This window comes from Orcinus orca, chromosome 13, assembly GCF_937001465.1.
Source record: "Orcinus orca chromosome 13, mOrcOrc1.1, whole genome shotgun sequence".
Lineage (NCBI taxonomy): Eukaryota > Metazoa > Chordata > Mammalia > Artiodactyla > Delphinidae > Orcinus > Orcinus orca.
In genome coordinates this window covers 40,293,544-40,312,860 of record NC_064571.1, presented here as the reverse complement: position 1 = coordinate 40,312,860, position 19,317 = coordinate 40,293,544, and the positions used below count along the sequence as shown (strand labels likewise).

The 19,317-nt window shown below is 35.2% G+C and overlaps 1 protein-coding gene across 8 annotated transcripts in view; it reads right to left on the bottom strand.

Annotated features, from left to right (window-relative positions):
- The window catches only part of USP34 (ubiquitin specific peptidase 34), a 239,150-nt gene that overhangs the window by 12,018 nt on the left and 207,815 nt on the right, over positions 1-19,317 (bottom strand). For 6 of the 8 annotated variants that reach the window (XM_004280652.4, XM_033407234.2, XM_033407228.2 and 3 more), the window contains 13 exons: positions 17,884-17,932; positions 17,692-17,796; positions 17,555-17,599; positions 16,711-16,815; positions 15,448-15,595; positions 10,521-11,155; positions 8,183-8,340; positions 6,627-6,705; positions 4,918-5,044; positions 4,181-4,288; positions 2,787-2,891; positions 2,547-2,671; positions 1,422-1,545 (listed from right to left, as the gene is read on the bottom strand). In XM_004280652.4, coding sequence (XP_004280700.1) covers positions 1,422-1,545; positions 2,547-2,671; positions 2,787-2,891; positions 4,181-4,288; positions 4,918-5,044; positions 6,627-6,705; positions 8,183-8,340; positions 10,521-11,155; positions 15,448-15,595; positions 16,711-16,815; positions 17,555-17,599; positions 17,692-17,796; positions 17,884-17,932 — 1,913 coding nt within the window. The remainder of the gene's footprint in view (positions 1-1,421; positions 1,546-2,546; positions 2,672-2,786; positions 2,892-4,180; positions 4,289-4,917; positions 5,045-6,626; positions 6,706-8,182; positions 8,341-10,520; positions 11,156-15,447; positions 15,596-16,710; positions 16,816-17,554; positions 17,600-17,691; positions 17,797-17,883; positions 17,933-19,317) is intronic. The other 2 variants (XM_033407231.2, XM_033407232.2) reach the window with 2 other exon arrangements.

The following is a 19,317-nucleotide window of genomic DNA, read 5'->3' as shown; positions in this document are numbered from 1 at the left end:
ACAGAGTAGAACATTCATTATTTGGTCAGAGCTGTTCAAGTAGATAAAATAGCTCCTCACGTAACTTTTGGTATAAATCATATTAACACGATTACTAAGAACTTTTCTTAAGGTCAGCATGTTTATAAGTCTTCCTTCTTATCTGGGAGCAAGGCTGTGTTACTAGATCTCCTGGATATTTCCCCACACTTGATCATTGCCACTGCCAGGTTTTAGCTTTTTACCAAGTGCCACAACCCAATTATATAATCATGAAATGGCCGATCCGAATATATCCTCACCCGCCCACCCCCCAATCTTCAGCCACATATATATAAAACTAGCTAATGAAAACAGGTGGAAGGAACACCCTTTCAAATCTGAAGACACTCTAAACACTTACCAATAAGATGGTTTTTCTGAAGAGGAATTATCCCTGACAGTTGTTACCACTTCATTCTTCTTGGATAACAAAACCTAAGGTATTTTCACATCTTTCGCCCTATCTATAGTGGATCAAAACCTTTTCCACAGGAAGGAAGGGGTTGTGATTGAGAAGGAGCACAAGGGGGAACTTCTAGGATACAGTAATATTGTTATTTCTTGACCTGGGTGGTGGTTCCATGAGTGTTTCACTTCCCATGCTCTGAAACAAACCTACAGTACACTGGAGAGGATCCTGGGCCATCCCAAAAGACATCAGATTCACAGGGCACACAGAGCCTGAGAACTCTGGAGGTCCTGAGATAAGGGACACCTGGAGGGCTACTTATCTTCTAAAGACTTATCAGCTGGAAAAAGTCACCCAAAGGGAACAGTCCTCTAAGAGATCTCAGGCACATCCTCAGAGAGACAATATTACATAAAAATAATTCAAGGTTTCCCCCCCTTCATAATTCACTGATTATTTTTTCTATTTCTCATATCTTCCTTTTCAAGTTTCCCTTCTCACTCACCCCTCTATTTTGTGAGACTTACCTCCTAATTTACTCATATATGCACCTCTGCTTCACCCTGGCAAGTCCACTCGGCTTGCTCCCGGTGTTGCCAGCTGGCACTACTGATCTCATCTTACCCTCAGATCAGAGCTGGGGAAGTCCATCTCTAAGCCTGCCTCCCTAAGCAGAGCAGTTTTTGGTTTTTGTTTTTAAATTCTGCTGGGCAGATGGAGGAGGACTTGGGCTTCTATGTACAAAAGTGATCAGCCCTACTCCACACTCCTTTATAAGCCAGCTGAAACTCTGGGAAGAACTATTCAATGGAAACCAGTAAGTTGGTGTTTTCTTAATAAACATAAAAATGTTCCCGAGAATAATTAATATTTTTAAACATTCACTTTAAAAAAGAAAAAAAAGGATTGGCTCATTTTTTTCCTCCCCTTCCTGAATGGCTACGGGCTTAAAATAATTCAGTGGAATTTACTGCTCATCTTTTATACTTACTCAGCTTAACTAATGTTTCAGTAAATTTTTCACAGTTGATTGCAACTCGGCATAATAGATGGATGAATTGATGATAAGAAAAGAAGTAGTCTAGCAGCATACGATCATAAACGTCATCTTTGCCCTGAAGGTTAAAGATGATAAAATGGTTGCACTTAAATTGTATAATAAATTAAAGAGCATATTTTGTGCAAACGTAATAAGTTTAACTAAAAAGCTGATTAAATATTTAAATTCTATAAGAACCTAGTTTTAAATTCCAAGTTTCTGTTAATGTTATTAAGATCTTAATTGCCACAAGTTTATTTTCAGTGTGCAAATGCCTTCAATTAAAATTACCCCTTATTTCTATATACTTTAATAAAGTAAAATTATTGTAGGATTTTAAAATGTGACACTTGAGCTCTATAGACATATCATCAAGAAGAGTGAATTAAATTTGATTTTTGAAATAGAGTCCAAATAATTTCTGTAATGGTTACTGCAGTGTTAATTATTTTAAATATTTTATCTTATAAGAACTTCTTAAATGTAGTTAAGATCTAAAGACAGCGGGCAAGGGAGAATGTGAATAAAGTGGGGTGAGGAAAAAGTGGAAAAATTGTTTAGAAAAGTGTTGGAACTGAGATAAATTATCCTGTGTCAATGTACCTTCTCTCTATAATTTAGAATTAGCATTATTTTAGAGTTAAGTATTAGAGAACAAGAACTAGGCTATAAATGATAAATTTATCAGTCAGTGATAATTAGGCTTAGGTCAAAGGATTATAATTAGAGGGCAGTAAAAGAAGTCATTGATTATATGGCGAAATATAAACAATAGTAAGTACCTAACTTGACCTTTCAGATTTAGATATATGACCCATTTATAATTTAGCCTAGTGACAAATACTAATGAGTCTGTTAGGATATTTTTTGAGGGGGAAAAAAACTTACTACTTGTGCTTATTGTTGATTTTGCAAATATTCAACCAACATTTCAGAGCAGGAAAAAGTCCAAATGAGTCTAATCTTCTTAGGATCCACAAAATGATCATTTAAGTCTAATATACTCATAACTGCCAGAGGGGAATTTCAAATTACTGTGTACTAGAAAAACATGGTTTTCCTGGCATCCCAACATACCTTACTGGTTTCCACCATTGTGGGCAAGAGGCACATATTGAGTTCAGGGCGCGGAGGCCGAATATTGCTTTTCCCTCCTATTAGCTTGGTATTTTCTCGACAAGGGAAATAAGGTCCAAGAGACACTAAGACATTAAAAGTGTACAATAAGAATAAATTGAAAAAATAAATCTCCATGTTTCAGTGTGCAGAAAGATTAAATGCCAACCATGTTCACCACCGTGCTAGATGAATACATACTTGGTATATTACTGTGATGGTAAGTACAATGGTTGTGTTGTAGAAATGGAACCAGAGTATGAAGAAAGTCATGGGGACTCAAAAGCACAAGTTCCTTGAGGACATCTGAAAATAAAAACACAATTTGGGTATTAAAAAACTGGAGTATGTTACCTGCTACTTTCAAACTCACAAATCCTACTGGGGTGACTGATTGCAGTGTGGCAGCTAAAAAGTTTTAGAGTCTAAAACTGTTTTAGCACTTAACTCTGGGAGAAATTCTGTCTGATGCTTAATCAAATCCGGATCAGCAGAGTTACTAAACAACAATCGGGCATCATTTAGAAACCAAAGTTTAAAACTATTAAGAGAAGCATCATGGAGAAGTACACTGAGGGAAATATTTAATGCATGCTGATTATGTATCTTCATAAAATCAACCAAAGCAGCTTATAAATCTAAGGTTCAAAATTCTTTGGATCTGAGAATCCTTAATCTACTTTTAATGTTTCATGATGCTAGCTGGACTGATTCTCATCCTGTAATTACATAGGAGTAAAGCTCATCATGACAGGCTACTGGCGGAGTTTCTGGCAATTAGAGGTTACTGCTATGCATCCCTCCTTTTTTTTTTTTTTTTTTTTGGCCACGCTGCACAGCCTGTGGGATCTTAGTTCCCTGACCAGGGATTGAACCCGTGCCCCCTGCAGTGGAAGTGCAGAGTCTTAACCACTGGACTGCCACGGAAGTCCTGCACCCTTCCCCTCTTAATGGAGAAGTGTAGGCCTGTAATTCTACAGAACATCAGGCCTACACCTGCCAAAACTGACTGCTTCTACATGACAGTTATACATGTCATTTTGAGAAATTGTAAATAAGTAGCTATAGTCTCTAAAGATTATTTAAATGGCTTCTAAGGCAGTAAAAAATTCAATATGAATTTAAAACAAGGGGGTCCTTTAACAGACACAAATTATCATTATAAATATGCAATTAGTAAAAATATAAAATACTCAGGAGTCTAAGAAGAGCTACTAGGAAGTATCTTCAGGCAAAAGAACTCACAGGGAAATAATCACCCCCACTCTTTACAATGTCAGTTCTAATCTGTAAACATCTGCATGATTCTACCTTGTTTAAATAGGATCAGAAGATTTCAGAGCTGTAAGAGATCTAGAGATAACCTTAGGTCAGCAAGCCCATATATAAAGTGACCTGCCTATAATGACATAGTTAATTATTGATATGTTAAGAAACAGAACTCGATTTTCTTAGGATCTGCTGGCCAGTGTAAGTCACACATAAGAAGTACAAACCCTACAGAACTAACATTACATCTTACATATACAAACACAATCCCACAAAAATGTTCTTCCACTAGGTTTTTACACAGCTATATTTTCCAAGTAACTTACCTATACAGGCATTTCTAAGTTCTGGAGGGCTATAGGAATTAAGAAGAGTTAACAGTTTATGGGCAAATTCAATGCGCTCCTGCCACTGGATTAATGCTTGTTTCACATCTGCAAACACAAAAGCATATGTAAATATGCCATTTGAGATCAAACTTCCTCACAATTATTTTCTGTTGTAAACTACAGAATGCTTACACTAAGAAATCCAAATTAATTACATAAACATCTTTGGTGAAAGCTAAGTGATTATTTTCATGAGATGGCTACTATTGTTAAACCTGCTGTATTTCTTAAAAGCACATATTTTAAGTGATGATATGCCCCATTTTCTAGGAATTTATATGCATTTCAAAGTTCACACTACTTTACAGGGACACAGAGATGTTTGTTTTATAGTTATTTCTCTTGAAAATAAATGATTTAACCTAAGCCATGTAAGTTTCCAGCCAGAGGAACTTCACAAATACTCATGTTGTTACTGTGTTTAGAAATATTTTCCAATCTCCTAAATCTTGACACTTATAGCATGCTTGCCTATTTCTCAGGCAGAGATAGAGAAAATAGACAAGATCATTCCAGTTTTATATCAGGAGGTCATGATAAACATTTTCCTAATGGTTAGCTAACATCAGCCCCGTTTTCCGTACATAAATTAGAGAAGAAGACAAATTCTCTGAAGCATGTGGATTCTCTTTAATTGTTAAACTAACAAAAATAAGAAGTAGGATTAATCAAACCTTTTCTCTGAAGATATGGGCGAGTAGACTTCAAAACTGAAAGGAATATTGACAGAAGTTCTACCAAGTCTCCAGTCACGTGGCAAGCTGTGGCTTCATGATACATCATATGCAGTGTGTTGAAAGACTACAAGTGATTTAAAAAAATGAAAAATTTCATTTCACTTTTACTTTATTGAGCCACAAAATGGTACTGCTCATCCTCTATGACAGATGTTTTCAGACTAAGACTATGTGTGTGCATATCTGCAAAAGCAAATGTATCTGCTTTCTATCTACAAGTCAAATGCTCCCATTCAGCTCTTTTAAAATACAAAATAGTCCTCACTTTCACAGTTGACACTGTGATATTTTGTGTTTACATTTTACTTTGAAGGAATAATTTACTTAATCTGATTTTTTTTTGGGGGGGGCTACTGTTTGCTCTAAGTACATATCTCTAAGACTGCAAGCTTTAGAGATTACAAAGCAGCAGCAACAGGAAGACTGGGGAGAATAGGTGACTGCTTTAACTAACCTTCCAGGGTTTCTATGAAAGACAGTGGTGAAATAGCTGTCAGTCATACTCAAAATAGTAGGTCTGAAAGAGGTAAAAGAACTCCAAAAGGTAGGAATTCCTTTAATCATATTGGCTTGTTAAATCTTTTGATTCCTTTAACAGTACTAGCTTAATGAAATCCTTAGTTTTTTCCTATTTCATTTTACACCAATACACCTTCTTTCTAATCCTCTCAAATCAGTCCCCCATAGCCTATGTACTATTCGCAATTCACAGCTGAAAATTCATAACCTAGAATCTGTGGCAGTACATAATCTGAACAATGTACATGTGTGGCATTTAACCTGTGAGCTGTGAGGACAGGAACCATGTCTGTCTTGTTCACTGCTGTATCCCCAGTGCCTAGCACAATGCCTGGCACAGAGTAGACATTCAAACATCTGTTGAATGAAAGAATGAAATTCTCACTACTCCTCTTGACATACTTTCGTTTTAGCCAAACAGAAATATTTGGTATTTGTTGAATACAACCAATACCTTCTTGCCTTTGTGCTGATTACGTCATTTATCTAAATGTTTTCCCGCTTATCTCTGCAAGTCCAAATTCTTCAAAGTGCAGTTTCACATGTTGTATTCCTATTCTATAATACCATTAACTGAAAAAACTATCCTACCTCTTAATTTTCATGGTGCCCTTGGCATATACTTTCATCTTACCTCCATTATCAGACTAAAGGGTACTATGCACCTCTGTGGACTTAAAATCATCTCACAGTTGTGGATGTTCAATAATCATGGGAAAAATTAACAGCTGATTGTAACCACCTGTAACAATCTCACTAGCTTCCTCTGATGAGGAACTGGGTCAAATAAACACACTCTTGAGAAATTATGTGTGTCCTCAATTAAATCCTACAGACTCATCCATTTCTAGTCTTACAAATGAATTTATAAAACTAGTCTATTTCAAGTGTTCTAAATACAAACTGAGGGGAAAAGTATGTAATTACTATGGAAAAAGAAAACAGCACCCAAAAACTGTGACCTAATTCTTCTTGGAATGTAAATTAGCATTTACTGATCTGCATATTTAAAATCCAGACACCTGTAAAACAGTTTACAATAAACTTTAAATATCCACAAAACAAGAAGTTTGGGTGAGAACATTAAATTGAAATAAATCTACAGTAAAACGCAATAAAGTATTTACCTCAGTCATCAAGATCAACCCTCGATTAAATACAACAAGAAGTCTGTCTTCATCAGATTCTAATAGTATTCTGAAGGCACTAGAAAACAGAGACCAGTTTGAGAACTCTGAATCTGAACAGAACACTTAGGTGATAAAAAAAATAGAAGTAAATTGTCATTTAGGTTCTCTACTTTCTTACCTACAAAAAGAGACAGCTACATCTAGTCCTTAGTAATATAATAAAAGATAATATTAAATAAGAAACCCTCAGTGCAACTTAGAGAAAAGTTACGTCTACTAGTATTACACTAGTCAACTCTTAATTATCCACAATGGTGGAAGAGAGGTGCTGACAGGAATATTTTTAAAGTTTCAGTAGAAACAATGTTTCTTTTTATAATGGGTTTATCTTCTACAGTATGTTAAGTTCCAGATAACAATAAAATACACTTGTTATTATTGAAGCACTCATCAGCTAGTAACTGGGAAGAACAACAGGAGGGGGGAAAAAAAACCCAAAACATATGTTGGCCTTGAAAATAATCTATATAATAATCATCCAAAAGTAGCTGCGTTACTCCTGTTAATCGACTTTATTTCATTATTAGGTACTGGAAACTGCTATTATATAGTACAACTAGAAATCCTTCTACTTTAATGAGATGTTTTCTTCATTTTAAAAAAAAATAATCAGGGGCTTCCCTGGTGGCGCAGTGGTTGAGAGTCCGCCTGCCGATGCAGGGGACACGGGTTCGTGCCCTGGTCCGGGAAGATCCCATGTGCCGTGGAGCGGCTGGGCCCATGAGCCATGGCCGTTGAGCCTGCGCGTCTGGAGCCTGTGCTCCGCAACAGGAGAGGCCACAACAGTGAGAGGCCCGCGTACCACAAAAAAAAAAAAAAAAAGAAAGTATTGCCAAAAAATGTGGGCCTAATAAAAGACATCAGCCCCAAGTCTTAGATTTAATATACAGAAATTAACCTAGACTTAATTTCTACAGTTAAAGGAAATTAAGTGTAATTTGTAGCAGTTCCTTTATAGTCATTCAATAACTTCTGTAGCTCTGAACAATTAACTGTGAAGATATTTTGGTATTTTGGCGAATTCCTATAGTTAAAAAAGATAGATCGATCTGGGCTAACTAAAATGAGAAACATATTAACAATGAAACTTATCCAAAGATGGAGTAAGCTATTTCTGGAGACCTCTAGGACTGAACTGTCCAAGCATAAGTTAGAATGAATTGCCACAGAGAGGAGGATTTAAGCTTTAGGTGGAAGATGGTACATTAAGGTTCCTTCCAACCCTAAAATTCTATGATTCTGATAAAACACACATAGATAATCCAAAACCAAATCAAAATAAAAACTATTAAAAGTAGCTAATTAACTCTCAAAATATAAATTCCTCCAAGGTGTCTAAAGGTTTAAATGCTTTCCCAATAACCTTAAAGAAGTGGTAAAATTTCAGTTATAAATAATTTAAATTATTCCTCTTTAAATGTCAAGATGATGGTCCCCATCCCTTCACTTGTAAAAACAAAACAAACAAAAAACACCAGAAAATATCTCTTTACCTTATTAAAGTAGTCCAGCAGGAGCGGCCGTCTAAGCAACGTAAGTAACAACTTATGGTTGTTTTCTTAAACTGTTTAATATCTTCCAATTCTTCTTCTCTCATATCTGGCCTCTGAGCTATGAACAGCTGCATCAGGTTAAATAGTTCTTCTACTGCCTGAAAAGGGCAAATAAGCATTATGATGATCTATCTTCTTCTCATTTCTAAGTGTTATGCTCATTAGCCAGTTCTTAAAATTACACAAATTAAGTTAGATTGCAGTACCATCCAAGAATAATTATAAAATTAGCAGTGGATTCTATTTTTAAAATGCAATATATTATTCACTAAAAGAAAATAATCTTAAAATAGAATTTCCAGATTAAAAACTACAAGTAAATTCAACTTATTCAACTTTAGTCTTAAAACTGTTTAAATTACTAGCTTTATAATGTCAAATATATCCAGAGATGGTATGCCCATCCTTTGCCCCCCTTTTCTATAGTAAATGAGAAATTATTACTCTGTCACAAAGATTTTACACCCCTCAATTACACCTGAATTAATACTGCTTTGAGAAAACCCTTTGTGCCAACATTTGGAATGATCTTTCTAGACTGATAGATGATCCAGCTCAAGATGGATGAAATGTGGGATCTAATATTCTAGTAAAATCACTAGCTGTGGTTTTATAAACCCATTTACTCATGGGCATGTTAGGAAAGGGCTGTTCTTCTAATACATACTTATCAAAGACCTGAAACCCCCAACCTTCATATTTTTCATGGCAAAAATTGATTTAAGCACCATTTTCACAAAAAATCTCTAACTGATAAGTTCTAAAATAAAGATGTTACATTTCATTGATGCCTAACAACATTAGGGGATAAATATTCTAACTCACCCAGCACTCATCAAAGGTATATTTAACTTACAGACATCATGTTTAGTAACTAAATCGGAGATTATTTATGTGAATGCGATAGAGAAAAATCCACTGAATCTTAATAAATTCTGTCCTAACTCCTTCTAAGTTCGGCAGACTCTCATTCTCCTTCCGTATTCTTATAACCTTGGCTTTGAACCTCTTTTGGTACTTAATATACTCACTTTCTTTCCTTTATTATAGGCATTCTAACTTTCTTAACAGGAAATAAGGTTATTCTTTCTGGGTGAGAAATAACAATTCACTACATTATGTCTGAAGGACAGTTAATGTCCTTTCTTCCTTCAACAGGAAAAAGAAGTGTAGCACACAATTCAAGGATACCAATACTTAAAATACCCTTTATTGTAGTCATTTGACTGAGCTCTTAAGTAAATGTTGAATGTCTTGAAAATGTCTTGAAAAAGTTCCTTCTCCTATACTCCCCTTAAAGTAAGCAAAAAATTTTTCTTATTAGCAGTTTTTAGCCTCTGGGTTGACAACAGCTTGAAAAAGCGTTCTGCACTCTGCTTCCAACCCCCTTCCCAGATGTATACCCTCTTGGTGTAAGCTTGAGTTTACAACGAAGAGTAAGAGGCAACAATGAAAAGAAATATCCAGGAATGACAGCCTAACATGGAGAGGGGAAAATTTTAAATAAAACCTATAGTCTGGGCTTCCCTGGTGGCGCAGTGGTTAAGAGTCCGCCTGCCGATGCAGAGGACACGGGTTCGTGCCCCGGTCCGGGAAGATCCCACATGCCGCGGAGCGGCTAGGCCCGTGAGCCATGGCCCCTGAGCCTGCGCGTCTGGAGCCTGTGCGTCTGGAGCGTGTGCTCCGCAATGGGAGAGGCCACAACAGTGAGAGACCCGCGTACCACAAAAAAAAAAAAAAAAAAAAAACCTATAGTCTGCAGAGAAAAAGGGATCAGATTTAGATGGTATATATTTGTACTCTGATAGGCCCACCTCTTAGCCATTTCATTCACTTCAACGTAGTGTGAACAAATAAAAAAACCCTAGGGAATACTACAGCTAAGATAAAATATTGTCTAGCTTACAGCTTAGCTTAGCATGTATATGTTGATAATATCTAAACAGTAAATACTCACTTCCTTAAAACTGTACCACAAAGCTGAACTTTTTCATTAGGTATATATGAAAGACTCATTAACAAAACCACAAATTAACATAAGTAAGTTCCATTAGAGATAAAATTTCAGTATCAACCTAAGAAAAATTATCCACACACTTACCAATTTTATAACATTTTATACATGTATTCAAGAAAACAAATAAACCTTAAGTCTTTAAGAAAGAACAGTTAAAGTCAGACTGTACTCCCATATTTTGTCGCTACATCCCACAATGGGAAAAACAGGTATTTCCAATCAATTTGAGGATACAGATACAAGAGTTAACATTTTACTTACTCCAGGGTATTGGCTGGCATGTGGTGTAAGATTCTTAAAGGCCCACTGAATGTTCTGGTGAGAAGCCAGTTGTCGTGTAAATGCAGGAGACTGTTCACAGCAGAGCCTCAGAATGCCGTAGTAGGCAGGCAGCATCCCGCGGTTAAAAAGCACCACATCCTGATCATCATGGTCAGCAAGGATGTAATTGAAGGCAATGTTCTTGGTTACCACTGGGTTCTGAACAATAAGGCGGATATTCTCTGGACAGTCAGCACACACATTGTACCAAAATGAAAGCAAAGCCTGTTTATTGTGATTTGTAGCTATTGCTGGCTCAGAAAGTTTAGGCTGGAAAAGGTTCCACAAATCCATGAAATATGTGGAAAACATCAGCTTCTCAGTTTTGGAAATTAAACAGTAAGTCATAAAGCTAAAATAGGGCACTAGCTTTGTAGTGCCATGAACAGCAGCATCAACATAAAGTTTGGCTCTTGAGAGCAAACCAAGGAGCACGTTGTAGACCTGATGTAGGACTACTGTTGTGTCTGGACTGAGTGGAAGGTCACGGGTTGGGATGTGCAAAGACCTTGTTGACCGGAACATCTGGCGGAATGAATTGCTTGGTATAAGGGACACCAGAAGATAAGCTGCAGCTATAAAATGTAAAACAAAACTGTCAGATGCTTACAAGATATAAAATAGACTGAAGAGCAGTCATTAAACACAAAGTCACTCTTCCCTTTAAAAATTAAAATGAATAAAAATTAAGGGACATGAACATCTCTTTTAATATCTTTCTGCTCTACCACTGGTACCAGAGAAATCCCAAGGAATGACAAAAACAGACGCCTTCCATTTTGTCACTGCTATTTTTTAAGTGGTGACAACAATCGCATAAACAGAAAGTTTTAAACCTCTTTTGTTTAGCTTTCCCAAGACGTAGAATTTTCCCATTTGTTTTATCATTTTATTTCTTCTCAGGGAATAATATGGTTTAACAGGAAGAACACAGCATTTGGAGCCAGAAGACCTACATAACGCTGTCTGACATATCAAATCATTAATTTAGGCTCTTAGTTTTCCTCTTCTTTATCAATTATTACAAAATAATTCAGTATTATTTTGTAGATAATGGTAAACTTACATTATAAAGATAGAATAAGATCTATCTAAAAGCCTTTTGTATTATAAAGATTATATACATATATGCCAATTATAGAACATTAACTTTGGAAAATCTCTGAAAGTCTTCTAGGCTAAACTTGCATGCAGAGAAAGAATCCCTTCCTTCAACATACCTGGAAAATGTTATTAAGCCTATGGTATAATTCTGAGAGGATAATGACTCATTAGTTGAAACCATCTGTAAAAGGAGTTACTATTAGCAAGGCACTAAGCTAGGTACGTTGCAAATATTATCTCATTTAATCCCTCACAATCATCCTGGAGGTAGGTGATGATACACTGGAAAATCTGAATCTTAGAGAAGCAAAGACCAAGGTCACACAGATAAAGGGGGAGCCCAGACTTGACTTCGAGAAACGATGATGATGATGATGATGACGATGATAATGGTAACATACAAACAACAACAAGAACTGCTAACATTTATCAAATGCTTAAATTTAACACATTCTTTATGTAGTTGGTATTAGTTTTATTATCTCCACTTTTACTCAGACTTAAAACAGTATGACTACCCCATTTTCCACAGCAAGTGGCAGAGCTGGAATTCAAACCTTGATTGTCAGACTCATGAGTTAATCGTCCTAACAACATTCATTACAGAGCCTACTCAAGGCATCTAATGCCTTAGTATAACCCTTTTCAATACACCTACTAATTCTGTCTCCCACTATTCTACCTATAATTTGATAACTTCCATCATACTACCAAAGCAAATACAGTTAGGGTTTCTAAAATTAATTGTAATCTCTTTTATGGATGTCAAATTAAACTTTATTTTTGTACAATACTCCATTTCTACATATTTCATCACCTATATATTGCTCTGATTAGCCTGTTTTCAGTTAGGCTCAGTTTGGTATGTGTTTCAAATATAAAAACTTGGCATTTAGGTGTCATCTTGATCAAATTTGTATAAAACTGCAATTGAGAAAATAATTTTATTTAAAAAATTATTCAGTTTAAGTTAAATACTTTTACCCCAACATTTTATTTTGAAAAACTTTTGAACACTGTGAAAGGTTGAAAACATTCTACTAAATAATGACCCATGGACCTACCACATAAATTCTACAATTAACATTTTGTTTTGCTTTATCACATACCTAACCATCTGCTTATTTCTATAAAATCTATTGGCTTTTAAATAAAAAGTAAGTTCTGCTAGGGGAAAAAACCCCACGACTTTTAAATTATTTTTATCTTTGAGAACAAACAGGGAAGTCAATGTAGAAGAACAGACCATCTTTCTAAAAACTGCCTTGCTATAACTTAAAAATTCCTGGGTCTAGAGAACTTAGAACAAATCGTCCATTTCTATATGGCAACTCAACTATTTTAAGACACCTATTGTGTCACCATTTTCTTTTCGCTAAATATTCTAAAGTCATTCCTTAAAATTATTTTGTAGGATTTACAAGTATTTCTCTGTAGCTTTTCTTCTATCCATGTTACCCTCATTCTTACTGAGTCATACTGATTCTATTCAAATATTTGGGCCCCGATTTCAAGTTACATTATTTCAAAAGCATTTTTTCGTATTTCTATAGTCTTCACTATTATAATTTTTAAATGATGCATAACAATTTATTTCTTATCTGAACATCTAGTTAAAAATTTTTCACACTTACAAATAATGCTGTTGGACATTCATATATTGGATGACTTACTTATACCAGAATCCCTGCAATGGTATTACTGAGTTGAAAAAGGGAAAAAAAAATTAAGGATCTTGGTACATACTGCTAAACTGCGTTTCATAAGGGTAATATTAACTTACAATGTCACTGCTGTGTATGAGAATGCTATTTCTTTAGCACTACTATGAATGTTAGGTGTACCAGCTAGCTAAAAAGCTTTTCTTTTTGTTTTGGTTTTTTTGTTTGTTTGGTTCAGCAAAAGTTTTTAATTGTTTTATGGTCAGGAGTCAGGACATAAATACCAACCAGCATATGTGTCAGCTCTTACAAATATCCCATTACTGTGGGGTTAACTAAACTGGCAGGAAAAAAAGCCTATGAGCAGAGTACCATTGCCAAGCCATGTGTACCCACCACTGAAACATGTTTTCCCCTAATAAACCTTTTATTTTAGAAGAGGTAGAACAGACAGTTCCTATACACCCTTCTCCCATTTCCCCTGTTAACATTATTACCATGGTACATTTGTTGTGACTAAGGAACCAACACTGGCACATTACTATTAACTAATTTCCACATTTCAGATTTCAATAGTTTTGCCCTAATGTTCTTTTCCTGCTTCTAGGATCTCATTTAGGATACATGAGATTTAGATGTCATGTCTCCTTAAGCTCCTCTTGACTGTGACACTTTCTCAGACTTTCTTTGGAAGACCATGACAGTTTTGAGGAGTAGTGGTCAGGTATTTTTGTAGAATGTCCCTCAAATTAAGTTTATCTGATGAGTATCATGGTTAGACTCAGGTTATGGGATTTTGGGAGGAAGACCACATGATGAAGTGCCCTGTGCATCACACCATATCAAGGGCACATACTATCAACATGACTTATCAGTGACATTTTTAACCTTAATTATCTGCCTGACTTAATGTTTGTCAAGTTTCTTAACGTTATTTTCTCTATCCCTCATACTCTACTCTTTGAAAGCAAGTCACTAAGCTCACACTCAAGGGGGTTTCCCTTTTGGGGGGGAAGATGTACATACATTTTTTGGAATTCTTCTGTATGGGAGATTTGTCTCTTCTCCATTTCTTTGTTTATTCAGTCATTCATTTATATCAGTATGGACTCATGGGTTATTTATTTTATACTTTGGATTACAATTCAGTGCTATGTTAATTATTTTTTCTCTCAAATTGTTCCAGCTTTGGGCATTGGGAGCTCTTTCAGGTTGGTTCTATGTCCCTTTGACATACCCCCATCATTTTGTTTTGGGAGTACTTCCTTACTTTCTGGTTCCACAAGATGCTACAGGCTCATCTTGTATATTCCCTGCCCTAGTCCTACAATCAGCCATTTCTCCAAGGAGTTGTGTTTCATTTTATCGGAAATGATGTTTAAAAACATGGATCTGGGTATTCGATGTGCTTGCTGCTACTGGAGTGTTACTGATTGTATGCCCTCTCAGCAGAAAACTAGGAAATATGATCTTAATGATTAAACTGAATGATTAAAGAATTAAAAAAATTAACTACTTTGATTTTTCTTTTAATACTATCAAAAGAAAACATACTCTGTGTTTATTTACAATCAGTTACCTATTCTGTGAAGTATCTATTTTTGGTATTTGTCCATCTGTCTTCCAAGATCTTTGTTTATTCCCTTCTGGCCTGGGTACAATAAAGATATTTATCATTTAACTCCCATAACTTCAGAGAATATTTTCTCTCAGCTTATTTTGTGTTTTAATTGTCACTTTACTCTTAGCCTTCTCAAGTTACTTTTAAGACAGGATTTTCTGACCCATTACTCTGTTCACTAATGCTGATAATGCTTTGTGATTCTATCAAGAAAGGAAACAAAAATGATAGTGGTGGTGATATCACCCAAGAAAAGACACAGTTTCCTATCCTTAAAAAAACAAAAACACTATAGATATTTGTAAAACATCGCCATAGGTTTTCAAATACTAATATAACCTTGGCGTTTAAAAAAATATCTCTAAGAGCCTTTCTGTATTATACAATGGGCATATTATGATCACCTTAAAACAAACAAAAAACAAAACGAAACGTGGAACAACAACAAAATGGTTTCTTAAATTCTGAATATTTGACTTACAAGTCCTGACTCTAGGATAATTGTGAGCCAAAAGAAACCGCTCGACCCAGTTTTCCATATTCTGTAGGACCCAGCTGTGTGCCAGTTTATTTCGGGGTGTCTGCACTGCCAACCAATCCAGACACTGAGAAGGATTGTATTCAATTACCTACAAGTAAAATGACAAGAACAGAATATAAGGCTAACTGAATGAGCAGTTACTTTTTTAAACTTACTTTTGGTATGTGCATCAGACACTTTAAAGCTAAATAGTTTTTTGAAAACTAGAGCCTGAAAGAAGTTTCACACCCATGTTTTTTCCCATTTTTAAAGCAACTTATTTTTATTAACAGGAATATGTTCAAGGAGAATTTGTCATTAGTTTACAAAATAAAATTATAATAACCAAGGACTCTAACACAGGACCAATAAGAGAACTCAATGACCTTTAAGGTCTTAAGTTTACAAAGTTATTTAAAAGTGCTTTTAATTCTCTAAAGTTTCCATCTTTACTTCTCTTATTGTTTGCCCAATCTGCTACTATAAGTGAGAATGAAAACTAGCTCACTATACTGCTGGGAAGATTTTTTTCATTGGAAAAGGAAATCCTAGGAATCTAGAGTAGGGGTTGGAAAATTATGGCTCTCAGAAGCCAAAATTACGGCTTCTGTGGTTTGCCTGTTTTTAAGTTTTTATTGGAACACAACCATGCCCACTCATTTACATTTTGTCTATGGCTGGTTTTATGGTAAAACAGCAGCTGAATGGTTCTAACAGAGACCATATGGCCCACAAAGCCTAAAATATTTACTATCTGGACTATGAAGAGAAAAAGTTTGCCAGGCCCCTGGTCTAGAGAGTGGGCATTTCCAACACTCACTAAGAAGAAATTCTGTAACCTCAGCAGTAACTCTGGAAGAAAGGAAGTGGTTGGTGCGTCCTCTGTATTTTCTATCAACTGCTGAAAGCACCTGGCTTGTATTTCTAGGGCTTCTACCACTTTACGGAATCTTTTTTGAGGATACGGGAATGAGGACCTCGGATGGGCTGAAGACTGCTTATGACTCTACGAGAAAATCTTTCAACATCTGAGACACTAGGGAAGAACTCTTTTTTCCCCTAGATCTTCTGACTAAAGCATCTCTTCTTCCCTTCACCTGTGACTTACTAAAACCATTTTGAGTTACCCAAGCAAGAAGAAACTAGTACTTAAAATGTGAGTGACTGTTAGAAAAATAAAGCCCTCGGAAAAATAAACACTAAAACATCTGCTGCAAGACTTACCTCCCATATCCTTTGCAGAATGTAAGATGCAAAGGGAGGCATTCCTGGAGGTCCACCAGCAAACTCCATTAGCATAGTCAACAATTTAAAGAAAGGATTGGCTGCCTATAAGACATGTACATGACTGTGTATTTAGATCTGTTTGAACCCATCATTTCCAGCTGAAAACAAAGAAGTATAACTCTTCTACAGATCACATTTAAATCTGCTGTATTAGGTTAGAGAGCTCAGTACTCATACATATGAACCTGAACTCTCATAAAGCAGAAGGGTGAGCGCAGGATACAGTGTCAATTGTGTGGGAGCCACATTTAACAGAAAACATCATTTTTCTGGATGTCAATTTGGGAAAAAATGTATCAAAACTCTTGTTAATGAGACAACCATGTTTATAGAAAAATTTAGATTAAAAGTTTCCTGTAGCAACCTCTGCTCTCTGAGGTATAATTTATATTAATATTTGACATGTATTATCAAAGTAGCTATAATATTTTCATTTTATGAAAATACATACTTATCCACCTAGGCAGAATTCTGGTTAGTCTACTTTCTTCTAAGGTACAATATGATATATGCTTCAAACCAAACAACTTTAAAGCTCAGTATCTAGGTGGAACTCTGATATATTCAACTTATATGTAAATTTAATTGGGAAAATGACATTTGTGACAAGATGTGAAGAGGTAATTCAGTTTATTCAAGTTACATAGTTAAAAATAGGTGGTTGTATTATGAGGGAAGCCTTGATAAATTTTTTCCCGAAAACAATTAGAAAGGTTCATTTGAAAGCATTGTCAGTGCTGATAGCAGCTTGAAAAACATGAATGAACAGATGTCTACATACCTCAGGAGTCAATTTTGCTATTGATGTGAAAAGCATAGATACAATCTAAAACAAAACAAAACAAAACAAAAGGGATAATTTCAGAATATTCTTCCACAAATTACCAAAAATCTTTAAGACTGTTTCTCAGCACTTACATGTTCTGCAAGTCGATTATTGTATCGACAAAGGCTGAAAATCAGATTACAAGTTTGTCTTATATTGATGCCATCACGAATATGTTGAAACAAGAAGGGAAATCCCTGTTAAAAGCAAAAGTTGTTCATTTAAGAACTATTTTGTTGTTATTTTTGTGATTATCAAGTGGTCTAATATTGAGACGGTATTACCTTTCCTCCTGTTAATGCCGCCATGTCAGTCTGTGATAATGTCAAATGCCTGAAAGAAAACATTAGTGGAAATAAGTTTTTCTTTCCTCTATACTACTTTATAGCCATTTGCATCATGACACATAACAAAATTGTTGATTCAATTACAAGTGTACCAAGCCACCATCATAAAATGATTTTTGAACTTTCTGCTAGCTAGACTTGCTCACTAGACATGTTTTAGACAATTTTTCAAAATTCCAAGATTGGTACATGCAAGTCCAAATCTACTCTGTTTCCATTTAATTAACTCAAAATGTTGGTGTACTGTAACACGAGGATGGGTCTGATTTAGAGAGCTTTTTTTTGACATGAGAACCTTCAAAACAAAACGAACTTCTAAGAAATAGAGAATTTCACTTTCAAGTTTAAAATTACTGCATATTTAACTTATTATAGAAAATTTCAAACACATACAAAAATAGAATACTGTAAGCATCCCATCACTCAGTTGCAAATTACCACCTTACGGTCGGTCTTGATTCATCTGTACCTCCTACTTGTTCAAATATGAACTATTTTGAAGCAATTCCAGATACGTTATCACTTAGTCCATAAATTTCAATACATATCCCAAACATAAATTTCAAAAACATAAACAACACTACCAATATTCACACCTAAAATAAATTAACAATTTCTTATTATCATACAAGATCCAGTCAATGTACAATTTCCTCAAGTTTCTAAAAAATATTTTTATAATTTGTTTGAATCAGGATCCAAATGAAGTCCTCTGTTGACACTGGTTGAAATGTCTTTTAAATCTCTTTTAGACAACTGGTTTCCCCTCCGATTTTGTTTTTATCTTGCAATTAATCTGTTGAAGAAAGCAGGTGGTTTGACCTGTAGAATTTCCCACATTTCCATTTTGCTGATTATATCCTTGGTGTGTTGTTTTAACATATTCCTCTGTCCCCGTATTTCCTATAAACTGGTAGTTATTAGATCTAGAGACTTGATCAGATCTAGGTTTGACTTTTTAATCAAGAATACCTTAATAAACGGTAGTGTGAACTTTCATCAGGAGGCACACAATGAAAAGCTGTCCCTCTTTTTGTAATGTTTTCAGCCCATGATGATCATTTCCTAGATCCATTATTGCATTTGGGATGCAAAATACTGATATCCTAATTCCAGCATTACTTGCTCATTTATTAGCTCAAATACCTCTATGACGATGAACATCCCTCTCATTTACCATTTGGTTGCCATGAAGTATAATTCTTGCAGGTAAGATAAATACTTGATATTGTTCCTTTATTAATAAGTTTCCAAAATTGTTACTTGGTTTCTTAATATACTCCAAAAGTTGTCAATAATTTTTAAAATTTTGTTTTTAGGTATCATTATAAACTCATGGATATAAACATCCATGATGTGTTTTAGTCCACT